Source organism: Empidonax traillii, unplaced genomic scaffold, assembly GCF_003031625.1.
Source record: "Empidonax traillii isolate 1590-97213 ecotype Southwest subspecies unplaced genomic scaffold, ASM303162v1 scaffold418:size511083, whole genome shotgun sequence".
Lineage (NCBI taxonomy): Eukaryota > Metazoa > Chordata > Aves > Passeriformes > Tyrannidae > Empidonax > Empidonax traillii.
This window is the reverse complement of record NW_020955611.1, coordinates 353,283-368,290: the sequence shown is the minus strand read 5'-3', so window position 1 is coordinate 368,290 and position 15,008 is coordinate 353,283. Positions and strand designations below refer to the sequence as shown.

Genomic DNA, 15,008 nt, shown 5'->3' with positions numbered 1-15,008 from the left:
TGAGAGATATCAACTCTACTAACTTTTTCCAACTTTTTTTTATTTTTTCAAAAAATAGTGTATTTTTCCATTCTGAAGACAGAAAAATGGAAACAATAAAAGGTTTAACTTGCCTATGTCTGCACTAGCCTTTTTCAGAGGCCAGATCCCAAGCTCAGATCCCTCTAACTACTCAGACTAACAGATGTGCCAGCTATTTGAACAAAAAATGTTGGAGTCCCATCTGCCATGCTGCCTAGAAGTTACCATTTTGAGTATTTCTTTCTTAGGAACACTAAATATCTCCTATTATCTTTTCTTTAAAAAGAGTTACCAATTAACCTGTAATAGGGATTCTTATTATTATTGTAAGAGTCTCACCCTTAGCCATTTTGAGGAAATAGCCAAAATTGGGGGAAAGTGCAATCATGTACACCAAGCAGTTCTAGAAAAGACCTGAACTCTCTTAGGCTGTACTGGTTCTTCTCCAGAAAGACAAAAATCCTAGTTTACATTTAATGTACACAAATCCTATAGTTAAAGTATGCTTTGTTTAAAGATATTTTGGGAATTGTAGACTCAGATGAATCAGTCTTAGAGGTAGTGTGCAGGTGATGAGCCTTCCAAGAACACATGCATGCAAAATATGCTAAAGCAGGTACAAAAACACCTGCTGGAAAGCTAAAAAATTCTTAACACACATGATTCCATAAAATAAATAAAAAATGCACCGAAGTCCTTACTATAAAGTTACACTGAACATCTGCCCAGCTGCAGAAGATTTATCGAATCAAAACTAACTGTAGTCACTGGGAAGAACACCAACATTACCTTTCACATCACTGCCAGAGTCCAGAATCTGAATGAATTCATTTTCCAGCAGCCATGCCACACAAGCCTCGATAGGTCCAGCCTGTGCTTTGTCTTGTTCTTTCCCATTTTCCCACTTGCTTTCTTTCAAGCTGGATGCAAGCAGAGTGCAAGAAGCATAGGTCTGCACATCATCTGGAGTGTTGGCCACTCCCCCCACTATGATCTGTTGAAGAAAACTACTTGTTCATGTTGCCAGAGACACAGTAGGATGAAACATCAGACTGGAGAATCAAAGAGGTTGACCCACCATCTAAGTTTTAAAGAACCAGTACGAGAGGGGAATATAAGGCAAAGCAACAGCCAACTGTAAAGATTTTTCTTGGCAAGAACCCAGTCACTTTAGGTAGAAGTAAAAGACTAAGCTATGGGAAAGGAGTAATTATAAAATCTTATTTTGAAAGTGGCCATACACATAGCAGCAATTTATATTTGAGACTAGCCCTAGGCATTTTGCTTAGCCTACACTGTGAAATATTTTTAATATTTTAGAACACAAGCTGCAATTTTCTGAAGACAAAAAAGCAAATCAAGAAGGAGGAGTTCTCCTAAAGTTCCTCAGTATACTGAAGTTTTCTCTTAATAAACGTAAATGCTATACTCCATCATCATTTTCCTGATTGAGAATGATTTTTTTCCCATTGGATTTTGGTTTTGTTTTTCAACCAACTGCTCTTTCCTCGTGTGGCATTTCCATGTGTGTGTCTTCCTCAAGATAAGTAAGGTGTTTAACTAAAAACTTTCTTTCATGGTTTCGATGGATTTTTTCCATGTTACGAAGAAACCGCACCTGAAAGGAACTCCCATCTTTTAGATAGATCTTATGTATAAAACTGCTTTGTTCAAAATGGTTTGCTAAAAATTCAGATTCTATGGAATCACAATAAAGTTCTGAGTTTCACAGCAGTTTTCGCAAGACAGTAGAAGTACAGCAAACAAACTCTATTTAGAGAGTCCTGCATCTTAATCTAGGTTCAAGACCAAAAGCAACTTTGGGAAAAAAACACATAAGCTCACTTATGTGGAAAAAAAATCCTTTTGGTCCTTTTTACTTCTGTAGGAACCCTACAGAGAAGGACAGGCTAGAGGAAGCAAATTGGGTACCACACCTGTTTACTCACCAAAAATGTATTAATAAAATGTCAGTCATTTCTGTGCAAAAGAGGTAGGTAAGTTGAGGGGGGAAATAAGGGACCCTACAAGGTTCTACAAATGTAATTACAGCCTAATTCAGTCTATAAAGCCTCTAGGATCAGTAATTTGCAAGCATCCTCCAGTTAAAAATGTCAGGCCATACATGAAGTTTAGGAATTACACTTCTGCCTAAGGGGTGTATCTAAAGGCAAAAGCAAAGCTTAGAAACCCTTGTTGGAGTGTGCTCACGTCCTAATCTGCAACAAGCAGAGAAACATTCCAGACAAAGTGCTGAATACTGAAGCAAGCTGGCGGACCCAAGTGATTTTCTTCTGAAGGTGCTTGGGTTGGCAAGGGAGAAAACACATGAAAAAGAAATTGCACAGAAAACATTTGATGGTGTCACAAAAGAAACCATCTTACAAGAGTGCAAGCACAGTTCTAATCCCTCTCCGTGTGCCCTGTACCTCAAGTATTGCTCTTTTCATGCTAGAAGCAACACCTTGCCCTTCTCTTCTAAGCAAACAGCTACAAACAGGCTTGAGAGATCCCTGAAGTAGAGCAGTTCCTTTTGATCTTTCCGAGGGCTTGCAAACCAAAATGCTCTCACCTATTGGAAAAGAAAAAGAAAAACAAAAGATACAGAACCATCAATGGCCTTAGTATTGCATCTTAGCACTGTAATAGCTGTACTCAGTTCATCAAGGACATATTATTGGAAGGGAAAACTGTAGTTATTTTCCAAAAAGCTGAGCAACAAAAGAAGAGAAAAACCTGTGCAACCTTGAACAGTGTATATGAATTGCTATTTAAGAACTCCACAGATGTGTAATAGTTAAAAACTAAAAGCAGAGCAAGCTTCAAAGTTACATTAGGTTAGTGAGGGTCTTGCCAAATCAGCTAAGAGATTCCACATCCTCTCTGTGCATCTGCTTTTCTGCTGAACCACTCTTGCTTCTTGTTCTGGAATTGACTGGAACTATAATACACAGTGGCATCAATTTTTCTTCTTTGCTACATTTTAAAACCAACAAAATTCTCAAAAGAAGACAACATAAAAGCTGCAAAGCACTTTGACATTTTGTGTAGATTCAACCATCTTCCAGTCCCAAAATAACACAGATACCAAATTGATTCAGAAATGCCAAATAATTAACCTAAGTAACTATGCATTCTCTGAACTTTCCTATATGCATATACGTGCATACACACAAAATCCCAAGTATCCTGAATGGTTTCCATTGCAAGCACATCTAAATAAACCTTACCTTAAAATTCTCTATCAGACATTGTTAAGAAAATCTCTAACCACTGAAAACTCTGTGGGAGACAAAAAAGGTCTGAGAGCTATGAAACAGAAATGAAAAAAATGGGTAAATTCCTTTAGTGAGATCACAGTACAGCCTACCCATGGGAAATACAGTGGGCACACACAGGAGATTTTTTCTACAAAGCTATTACAGAGAAATTAGGTCCCTGGGAGGCTCTAGCTAGTTAGCAGGTTTGCCAAATGGCACAGGATAAATGAATTAGGGGTAGGACACTTTTGTCTTTGACTAAGAAGAGAGCATTAGATTTGGATTAGCTGTACAGTAAATATCATAATAGGGCTATGATAACTTGTTAAGATGTAAATGCACGTAGTCTGAACACAAGGTGATTTTGGTAGTGGGTATCTTAGTAAGATCCTAGGAATGTTGTGATAAAACTGTAGCTGTGGTAATGCTACAGTAATCAACAAATCTAGTGGTCATGAAAACACAACTGCACTTAAATTTAACGAACAGAATAAATAAATGCAGTGTAGGTGAGTAACAAAATACAACTTAAACATGCTTACATAAATACAGGATAAAAGACATGCTCAGATGACGTGTCTTGGATTTTTTTATCCTGCCAGGTGAAATTGTTGACATCTGTTGACCACATATTTTTGACAGAGCCAAAGAGTACAGAAGATCAACTGCCTGTAAGAATTATTTTGAGAAAGCAAAGCTTATTTTGATTTTAGCAATTAAGAACGTTCACTCATTTTGTATTCGGGTTCTGATCTGACCTACAGTTCCCTCTGAAAACTTTGACTCTTCAGAGTGGTAAATCTAACAGAAAATCCAACAGAAGATGCGCATCCCCTTGGCTCTATATTATCCGACAGTTATTCAAGACTTGGAAGACATGGAGGATACCCACCAAGAACTTAAAGCCAATTATTGCAATCTAGCAAACAATAAAATAAAAGGGAACTGAGCTGTTCCAGTAGTCCTTATTGAACATTCCAGATGCAAGGGGAGGTCCAGGTTAGCATCAGATTACACAAACACCAGAAGACTGGCTACCTAGGCATAAAACTCCATTAAAAGCAACAAAGGCCCTATTATATTTCTAAGTTTTGTTCATCGATATGGAACAGCTTTACCTATTTCTCCTTGGGAACATGAAAACTTTGATGAATGCAAAAGTAATCAAACTTCATTCTCTAAAATGATATTTTTAAATTTCCATCACACCAAGAAAAAGAAACTAAAATATCAAAACATAAGACAACCCAAAACTACGATGCTGGGAGAGGAGGAGGCATTCTACTCAACAGCAATTATCTTCTGTCTGTCAGCTGAATTTCATATCCACATAAGGCATTTTTTCCAGCTGAAGTTGCTGTCCTACAGTCTCCCTACTCTGTGAAAGAGTAGCAGCTGGCAACATAGCTTTATGTTCTCATCCAAAAGACTCTGTGGAGTGGAAAAAAATGGTACATTCATGAAGCTCATCAGCATAAAATCAACTGCTTACTGTGCACAACCCAGTCACATCAGAACTGTCAAAAAGGGTACTAATTATTGTAACTTGAAGGGGAAAAAGAAGAAACTTCAAGGAATAATGTCATTTTACACCTGCCAGCTACAGTCAAATAACAAAGTCTGGAAATTTCAAAATACAGCATGCAGCTGCCCTTTTCTTTAACGCATAGGGATAGCTCACAGAGATATAGGTCGCAAAATGCTGTGTTGCTATGCTACTCTGGCAAAAATAGAAAGCTAAATGTAAGAACAGTCTGCTTACACAGGGTTCCTGCAAGCACCAATAAAACCATCAGTAGGGCAAATCCCACTTCCCGCATCTGCTGAACTTCTTATTTTCTACCATGTTTATACTCGTTTAATGCAATTTTTTTCAAACATCATCCATGAAGATAGATTTCCATTGCAAATTAAAATAACAGGCAGGATTACTTTGTTGAACATCTATCAGTGCCACTGTATGCAAGAAGATGTCACATTATCTATGAGCTACTATTCATATTTCCCTGTTCTCTGCTGCATTACTACTTTCAAGATCCATAAAATTCATAAATTTCATGGTTAAGTTTAGTAAAAGTTTAATAAATCTAAATTAGAATTTCAGACTACAGGAGTTTGTCAAATTATGACTGTAGATTTTAAATGCGTTTCTTACATTTTAGGCCTGTCCAGTGAGAGTTTACTGTAAATTTTCTCACTGAAACTGTGAATATTTTAGTTAGATGACCAAGCATCACAGAATTAAGGTAAATGAACAACACAGCCTTAGAAGCTAACAAGAATTCAAAGGAGAAAACAGCCTGTTCTTGAAGTAACTGACATGTAAATACCAAAGTCAGTCTCCTGGAGTGAAAAGAGTCCCCTGGGAATTACAATTTTTACTCCATTAATACCAAACAAATTAATACCAAACAAATTCATCTTGATTAACTTAATCATACTGAATACCAAAGGAATTCATCATGATTAGTCACTAATTGCAAAGTACTGCCCTTGATTTAATCAGGTTAACACCATCCTTACAGAATGTTAATACAGACTCTGCTTACCCTCTGTGTCTACCCCTTTCCTGCCAGCCCTTCCAGCCATCTGCTTGTAAGTGAGAATGTCCAGCAGTTTGCCACCAAACACGGGTGTTCGTATAATTACTCGGCGCGCAGGCAAATTCACTCCAGATGAGAGCGTGGAGGTCGCTGCCAGAACTCTGATCAAGCCTTGGCGAAAGGCTCCTTCAATAATGTCTCGTTCATCAAAAGTAAGACCTGAGGAGATGTGTTTTTTAGTGAACCTTGTCATGGTGACACTGCATTTAAGAGCTAATAATGTTACTGTCAGGCAAGAGGAAGAACAAACAAACTTAATGAACATTCACCATTCACCAGACTCGCAACACTACTTTAGTCAACTCCTTTTGACCCATAGGTGAAGCAAAACTTCACCATTAACTATTACCCAACTGACAGTAAAATACTAGTTTTTCTAAGGTGCTTGTACACATGGTAGCAAGATGAACAACTCCTTATTGCACATCTAGAAGTACTGCAATTGAATATATGAATAAACAAATAAATAAAATAAAAATGAGAAAACAGCAGGGAACTAGGATTTACTCATCTACTGTCCTGACTCTGGACTCCTTCATTATTTCCATTAGAGGTTACAGGTCTAGTATGTATCTTTCTACATTTCCTTCAGGGCTTCATGACAATTTTATTCTTGAGAAAGAAATCCAGATTCCGTAAGCATTTGGAATTATTCCTCCTACATCATCGATGCCTTAGCTACTGTTGTCTCTCCCAGTCAGTTCCTTTTCTAGATGAACCAACAGGCAACACTATTACCTACTTAAGTATGAAATAAAGTATCTAACCAGAAGTGTTCACAGCACATGCTCCTTTTAATTTTATTTCCATTATTATACTTCCTTTATTTACTCATTTATTTCAGTATTAAGCTGAGGGAAATTGCTCTGAAATACTCTGGCAGAATTAGGGACAACTTGAAAATTCTTGAGCTGCAAATCCACTTATTTTTCAGGCATTTCACAAAAAAAACCTGTTAAGTTGTATTTTAAAAGTTTCTGTTATACAACATAGATAGATTTATCATAACAATTTGTGAATTAAAGTCTTTAGGTACAATAAAAGAATTTCAAGTCTACCTCTAACTGTGGGATTCTCAAAGCTTATTTAGTCATAAGCTACTAAAGGCTTCAAAAAGCAACTGCTAAATTGCTGGTACCTACAGTAAAAAGAACCCAAATGACTTCACTATTACAGAATTCAAGCCCACGATATTCAGGAATACCTGCATGATGAAATGCCACTCCCCATGGCAAAGTACGCTGGAGCACAGAATCCAGACCTGAGACAGAACGCTTTAGCTGATCCAGAACCTCATCGATCCCTTCTCTGTCCACAACAACCGGGGCCAGGGCTGAGTTTTTCACAGAACCTTGAGAAAGAAAATATTTTTATAGTTTCTAATAATATTAATTTTCATTGAAGGCACTGTGTATACTATAGTCTTCTATAAACCGCTTTTCTCTTACCCTCAGCTTGTTGCAAACCGTAGAACTCCCTGGCAATGATGTCTGCCAGCTTCTCACACCAGTTCTTGGATGGACAGAAAAGCAGGACTGAATGGCCACCACAAACAGTCTCATAACACAGGCTCACAACATGGTCTTCGTCTCCCTGAATTGAGACAAAATATTTTCAGTGTACTCTCGGACTGAATAGGGTTTGTAAATGCTGTCATTCTTCTGTGTCCTAGTAGGAATCTTCTACTTCAAGAAAGAGGGAGCAAACAAAGAAGATGGAGCACTGTTATCTTATTTTCAGTCCTGCATTATGAAGTTCAAGCACTAGTATGACCCTATTTTTGAGGACAGCTTTAGACCTATCCATGAATAAATGTAACATTTTACATCTTGCTTTCATAAATCTGTTTCTGAATGAAGGCCACACAGCGCACAAAAAAATCACTGCAACCTCCATGCCATGGCTAACAGCAGCAGCGAAGGACTAGGAAGAGCCTCGAGGGAAAACTCCTCTACAGTAACTAGGGAAGACCTGTCAACTGAGATGTCTGAATTAAAAGCATGAGATGTAGTAGTCTAAGTATCCCCAGTAAGATGGACTCAGCAAGCATTGCTGACCAAAGGCTTCAAGTGTTCAGAGTACAGGGGAAGGTTTTTATGGATACTTACAGAGATGTCCATTCAAAACCCTGCTGTTTACAGCTTGCTTTCTTGGTTTTAAGATCCTAAGAGAGTCCCTGCAACGGATCTGTTTTGCTTGGCTAAGCCAGATTCCCTTCTAGCAAGCAGGCCAAAGGCGTAAGAGAAAAATGTAGGTGTACAGGAAGAAATAAAAAGCACTAAAATGCAAATGAAAACAGGGGAGCAATGTCAGGAACTGCATATACACATCGAGAGTTCAGTACGGATTCTGCCAATTTCAGCTGAAGAGGTGAGGCCATCAAGTTCCCTTTCCTGGTCCAGTTTGAGGCACAAAAGTCTGAATGTCCAGCGACAGGTTTCAAGCCCAAGATCACCTGGTCTTATAAAGTAAGCCAACTCCTTTAAACTGTTGAGTCATAAGCCTAGTTTAGATCTTTCCCCTGTTTAATTTAGTAACTATCCACAGCAATTATTTCAAAAAATATCCAGAAAAGGAGATGTAACATCACCTTCTCAATATGACCACATAAAAGCAAGCTTCCAGATATTTATGTCACAAGTGTTTCCTTTCGTCTCTAGAACTCTTTTTCTTTTCTGTGCTACCATGCAACTGACATGCGAATGTTTGCGCACAACAAGATCTGCGTGCAAAACATTTCAAAATATTGCTGGAATTCAGCCCATAAGGTCCAACTACTACATTAGTATTACACAGAGCAGTTTAAAGGAACAGAGATAGAATTCACCCTTCAGAGATGCCACAGAAAAGGAATCTACAAGTAGAAAGCACGAATTTTCCATTTCTACCCGTTTTGTTGTTCAAAATCCTTATAGTATGTTACCCTTAACTTTCCATATCCTTTTCAAGTGTGCAAAAGGACTAAATACTTGAAACAGATTCAGAAGAATCAGGATGGACATCTGCCTTCTATTCATTGACAAAATTAGATCATTTAGCAGTTTAACACAAGCAGATTTTAATGCAAATATATTATCCCAGTGTTGAATGCAAATTCCTTGGCCTACGCAGGAAATACTTACCTGCATTCATGAAAGTGAAGCAGATTCCCAGACACAAGACAGGGTGGTGTGTAAGGGAAGAATCAAACTCTTTATACCTGTCAAGTGCTCAGAAACTGCAAAGTCAACCTTGTCTTCAAGTCCAATTGAAGAAACTTCAAGATCTGCATGAGGGTGTATGGGTTGAGGGTTTTTTTGTTTTAAGTCAGTAGAAGACAAAAAAACCAGTTTTGTTATAAGTTGGAGCATATAATCTATGAAGTAAAAAATGAAGTTGGGAATGTCATCTATTTAAAAAGAAATTAAAAACATACCAAGAGCTGTCTTTTTAACTTTAGCACTACAAAAGGTGTCATCCCAAAGCCACTATTCAGAGTTTTGTTACCTTCAGTTGAAGCATGGGCTGGAATTCTCGCACTAAATTCATGGAGGAGTCATATATGTTGCTGCCAATTTTCACCCACTCCTTGAGGGGCACAGGACGAAAATCTGTACAGTATAGCTCTGCATCTAACCATGAGGCTAGGAGTCCCAAATTAGGGAGGGTAGCACTCATGCCTACTATCTGTATCCCACCAAAACCAGGACTGGTCGTCTTCACCTCTCTGGAAGTGGTTAAAAGAAAATGAAAGTTAATGACAACACTGGCTACTGTTCTGGAAAATGGAATTCAGAAAAACTAACTCAATCTACTTCCTTCCAGACTCTAAAATATAAAGCTACTGTTTTTAACTTTTTGACAAAGAAACAAGCCATCCTCTACTCTTAGCAAACACAATGTCACGTTATGCATTGATAACAAGATAATTCATCTTTTTATCATTTTGAACCTAAATCTCAACCTTCTTTAGGTAGCAATAGCTATAAATGACTGCTTATTTGAAGAAACTGAAAACAAATACATAAATAAACCAGTTCCTTGACACTAACAAAAACATGGAAATAAAGGAATGACTTAATCTCCACTGCAATCTTCTAAGCTTAAATGCCTTAATTAAAACACTTCGATTTGTTTCCAGTTCAGCACAAATAATACTAAACTTAAGGTCTTCCTAGACGGGGAAAAAAAGCCCTAAGTTCAGCAAAAATGCAAGTAGCTTCAGTTCTTAAAGTGCTGAACAGCATCTTCCTTTAAAGGCAGTGAGAAGTAATGGACTTCTAACAGACCAGAAAACACAAACTGTTAATTTAGATACTCAAATGTAAATTTTAATTCATGCTTTTACATCCACACTGTAGTTTTGGGGGGGTTCTTATGCTCCTATGTTTATGTTTGAAAACTCCTCATTTGCTTTGCACTGAGCCATAAACTGAGACTTTAAAAAATAAAAGGTCTGACAAATCATCATGAGCTCAGAAACTGTCTATCTTTCTAGAAGACCTCGCCTTTAGGGGTGGGTTGTAACACCTGGCAAAGACAAGATAGAAGAAACAAGATAACCCAGAAGCTATAGTATAAAAAGCCAGTCACTGATGAGACACAAATAAGGAAGATGGGGAGAGGCAGACTCTCTAATCCAAGCTCTTCAAGCATTTGCTACAACAGCTCCGCCACCAAGGTTGCAGATTTTTGCCCCTACAGCAACTTGGGACCCTTTTTTTCCCCTGAAGAAACTTTTGACCTTCAAGGATCAAAAATGTTCCAGCTCCACAACACACTATTTGAGTGGGGAGGATAAAAATGGGCTGCAGAACTGTAGCTGGGTCTGCAAAAGCCTTGCAGATGAAGAAGGTTACACCTTCTCCTCCGTTTGCCTTTGCCCATGTTTGGGCACTACGGAATTGCTGGACAGTTGCTGCTGAGGATCTAGATACTGAACTCTTAAAAGCCTCTAGAGCTCTTCTGAAACATTTAATCTGTTCCCCAGTGTCTAATCAGTTGTGCTAAAGGCAAGAAACCATGCAACCCCTAGGCTGTAGCATGTTACAAGCAAAGCCAGAGCTCACCCTGAGCAGTGCTAACTAAGCAGACTACTGGCATATCCTCTTAAGCCTTCTGACCAATTCACCATAATAAGGTTAAAAACATGCCCACTCTTCCACAACACCTGAACATTTCTAAAGGATAAATACCCCATTCCATGAAAAAACAAAACAATCTGGTAGCAAAACTGTTTTAAAAAAATCCAAAGTTTTTTAAAAAAATTTAAATAGGCTAAAGAAGTAAATCAAAGCTTCAGCCTTATTTCTTTTCCCAAGAGAATAAATCCCATGGTAGCACACAAATTGAAAACCACGAGGAAAAGAGGTTTTGACTACAATGGCAGGCCCCTGAGAGGTGGTATGATGAGATCTTAATAACCAAAATAGTCTAGGTCATCACTCTCATAAAAATTCTGGAGCTAACCCAAATTTCCAATCACCCAGAGAACAAAATATTTAGAGTCATCCATAATTTAGCATTAAAAGACAAACATCCTTGTCTACCCACCGTTTTGCTACCTTCTCTGTAACATATCTAACTTTGGTCAGGAGGAGTTCCAGCAGATATCCTCGATGGGAGTCTCCCAGCATGTGCAACTCGTCCACAACCACCACTCCTGATAAAGAAAAGCACTCAGGTTATATCTGACCAATCTCTAAACTAAGAACAGATAGCCCTGATCCTTTCACATTCCACATAAACTGAAAGATATATTCACAAATCCAGTTATGCTTACCAACAGCACTACAGCTTCCTTCTGTGACAAAGATACAAATCATGACCAATGTCATGACATTTCACATACACGCCCAAACACACACAATCAGTTTTTAAAAAATAAAAATAAAAATAAAAATAAATAGGTTGCTAGTCCAGCCACCACACAAAACAGTATTGCAGTATCTGTACTGCAACCTCTCTACAAGTTAAAACCCCAAGGCTTCAGATTATCTGGAAAGGAAAATTCCAGCACCAAAACGAGCAAGTCAAAAGCTTTGCCGACATCACTGTCTTAGTTAAAAACATCATTGCTTACTAATACAGTAATGTCAGAAAAAAACCAGGAGCAGATGTAATTAAATTGGAATAGTCTGCTTCCTATTATATCGTTTTTCATTAACCAAACCTGAATGAGCCCTACTATTTAGCTTTGGCTTAGTAATGAAAAAATATTCTTATGTGACAGCTTTGTTGTCATCCTACCTCCTGCAAATGACTTTTTAATCTATTAACCACCTCCATCAAATTTTTAAGATGTGTAAAATATCTAAAAGAATAATGTCTAAAAAGCTTTCTGAATATCAGCAGCTGGAGACAACAGACCAGACTACGGTCTGCCCTGAGGAGAATACATAGAGGCACTACAACTAAGGCATCCAGTGCCCCTCCTGCATACATCCCAGCAGCGGTATGTATCATTTCTGGCCAGCTGACAGGGTTCCAGGGACTTGGAATAGGATAAAAGAAGGTTAAACAAAAAAAGCAGGGCACAGAGGACACTACGCTTCATTAGTTCTGCTGCTGTGAAATATTTTTTTCCTCCTTGGTGCAGCTATGTAATATCTTTCTGGTACGGCTAAAATAGCAGGAGCTTAAGGGCAAATGTGACCTTATATTATCTGTTTCAATGCTATTTTTCCTTGGTTTTTTTTCTCTCCTTCCTACATATGTTCCTTCTCTCTCCGTCTGTTTTCTCCCTCCTTCTCTTTCAAGCCACTTAAGTTAGAAAAGAGTACTGCACTGCTTCATCGGTCTCTTTTACAAACTCCCACCCATCCAGCTCCTCTGTTTCCTGCACCTCCTCTATTCGGTGCTCACTTGTAAAAAGCGGTAATTCACTGGTCACCAAACACGCATTTATTCAGCTACCAGAAAAAGCTTCATCCTGCTTCGCCATACAACAATCTGTCTGAATTCTTCCAGAAGCTGAGACAGGACAGTTTAATCAGACATCTAATGAAGTAAAATCCATACAAGTTACCTTTCCAGTCTTCGAGCCAAGCAACAGCACATTTTACTTCCTGAGACGAAGTATAGAACACTAGTGGTACCTACAGGCCAAAGCACAGGGAATGCCGCTATTTTTTGCACGAGCCACTTGTTTTATACCTTCTGCTGCTACTCAGCTATAATGTATATTCAGACACTAAACCTGTGCGCTGTACTGCCCTGGCAGCCTGCAAGCTGGTGAGACCTGACTGTCACATGTGTATGAGTGCTCTCCTCTATTCAGGCAGCACTCGGAACACACTCACTGGGATAACACAGCAGGAGCAAACAAGCAACCGGTATTTTTCACACAGCTATCCTCTTCTTAAAATGAAATTGCAGCCAAGGAGGACTTCAGGCCCCAGCACACAATGATGCTTTCTACTTCCCAAGTTCAGGAAGTTCTGGCAAGTGGGGCCAGAACTTCGTCACACTACATTGCTACTGAAAACGCAATGTAGCCTCAGCCTCCTTTTCTGTCTGCAAATAGGTGTCTACATAGAAGACAGTTAAAAAACCTACTAAAAAGTACCTGAGAGCTATCAGACATGTTTACTGTAGAATAACTAGGCTAGTCCACATCCTGTTTACAACTAAAACATTCTGAATGACAATCAGGGAGGATTTGGTATTTGGTTTGGGTTTTTTTTAGTACAATTAAACCAGTAACTTTTTAATTTCAAGTTTAACTTAAGAAAAGGAACAAGTATCATAACAGTACATTACAAATACATTCCCAGCTGACATACTAAGAAAGCAGCAGATTTTTCTCTAACCACTTTCCTAAAAATGTCTTTAGCATCAGGGTCAAGAGGCTGAACAACCAGAAGAATCATCTCCTGTGTACCTGGATGTTCAAAACTGACATGTTACATAGTAATTAGCAACACAACATTGCTTTTAACTGCTTCATACAGCAAAAAGAGCTCTGGCAGGCAGAAGATTTGAGTTTCTTTCAACAATTTCCAAAGGCAATGTGAGCTATCAGCACGGGATTGACATCACAAAAGGAACAGCTCAAGCTTGAGATGGAATCCAGCCAGGATTGCAGTCATCTCCCAGTAACTCATCTCAAAAGATAAAACACCCTTGTTACCAACGAGTCTAAATTTAGAATTAATTAGAAGACAAGGTACAATCTTGCAGTTTCAGACAAGCTTGCTTTAGGTGACAGTTAAACTGGCATTTTCAGTTCATGTCCATATTTTACAGCTTTTATGAAAATTTATCTCCAAACAGAAAATTCATCAATTTCTTATATAAAGATGATTTTTTAAAATTTAAAAATTGATGTCAAAGAAGCATACAAAGAAAAAAAAAAAAAAAAAAAAAAAAAAAAAAAAAAAAAAAAAAAAAAAAAAAAAAAAAAAAAAAAAAAAAAAAAAAAAAAAAAAAAAAAAAAAAAAAAAAGGTTTTTACCCTTATTTCCATTATATGGCCATAATGGGGCAAGGGGAAATGGATAGTTGCAGCAGAGGTGTCCTCAAATGGTAAAATTAAAACATGCTGCTTTCAGGAGTTATTGGTATTGAGGATACATATTCAAAATCAAATCTTGTAGTCATTCGGCTGGTTATACTTAAATGACTCTTCTCAGGTACATTCACCTTAGAAACCACAGCAAAATGTGGGGATGAAATGGAGGTCCCAACTAAATGAATTTGGTACATTTTAGTACACTGAGCATGATTCCAAGACACCCAAGCCAACATCAAGACGGTTATCCTGACCCAACTGTCTGCCCTGTGCTGGCAGTACAGCTTGTACAGTGTGGTGAGCTAGGATTAAATTAACCTTATTTTAAACAAGAAAAAAACCCTAAACTAAGTAGTCATATATTGAAACATCTACCTGCATGATTGCCATTCTCTTGCAAGTGAAGGGATGAAGATGTACATTCAAGAACTGAGCTGGACTGCAGAAGCCTCAGTTTGAATGAGCTTAAAATGCAGCACAACAGTCACCCACTCATCTTCCTGCCCACTGTCAGTTTCTCAAGCACTCATGGTGATTCAGCTCCTACAGATCCAGGTGTGAATGTGTTATCCCATGATTTCACATTCTAAAAAATCCTGCAAGGCTTTATTTCCCTTTTTCTCCCTTTAAAAAA

The 15,008-nt window shown here is 38.1% G+C and overlaps 1 protein-coding gene across 2 annotated transcripts in view; it reads right to left on the bottom strand.

Annotated features, from left to right (window-relative positions):
- Window positions 1–15,008, bottom strand: part of POLQ (DNA polymerase theta) — a 52,920-nt gene that overhangs the window by 30,670 nt on the left and 7,242 nt on the right. For both annotated transcript variants that reach the window (XM_027894129.1, XM_027894130.1), the window contains exons 5-11: window positions 11,417–11,525; window positions 9,371–9,590; window positions 7,333–7,477; window positions 7,089–7,235; window positions 5,831–6,043; window positions 2,451–2,593; window positions 811–1,015 (exon numbers count right to left, since the gene is read on the bottom strand). In XM_027894129.1, coding sequence (XP_027749930.1) covers window positions 811–1,015; window positions 2,451–2,593; window positions 5,831–6,043; window positions 7,089–7,235; window positions 7,333–7,477; window positions 9,371–9,590; window positions 11,417–11,525 — 1,182 coding nt within the window. The remainder of the gene's footprint in view (window positions 1–810; window positions 1,016–2,450; window positions 2,594–5,830; window positions 6,044–7,088; window positions 7,236–7,332; window positions 7,478–9,370; window positions 9,591–11,416; window positions 11,526–15,008) is intronic.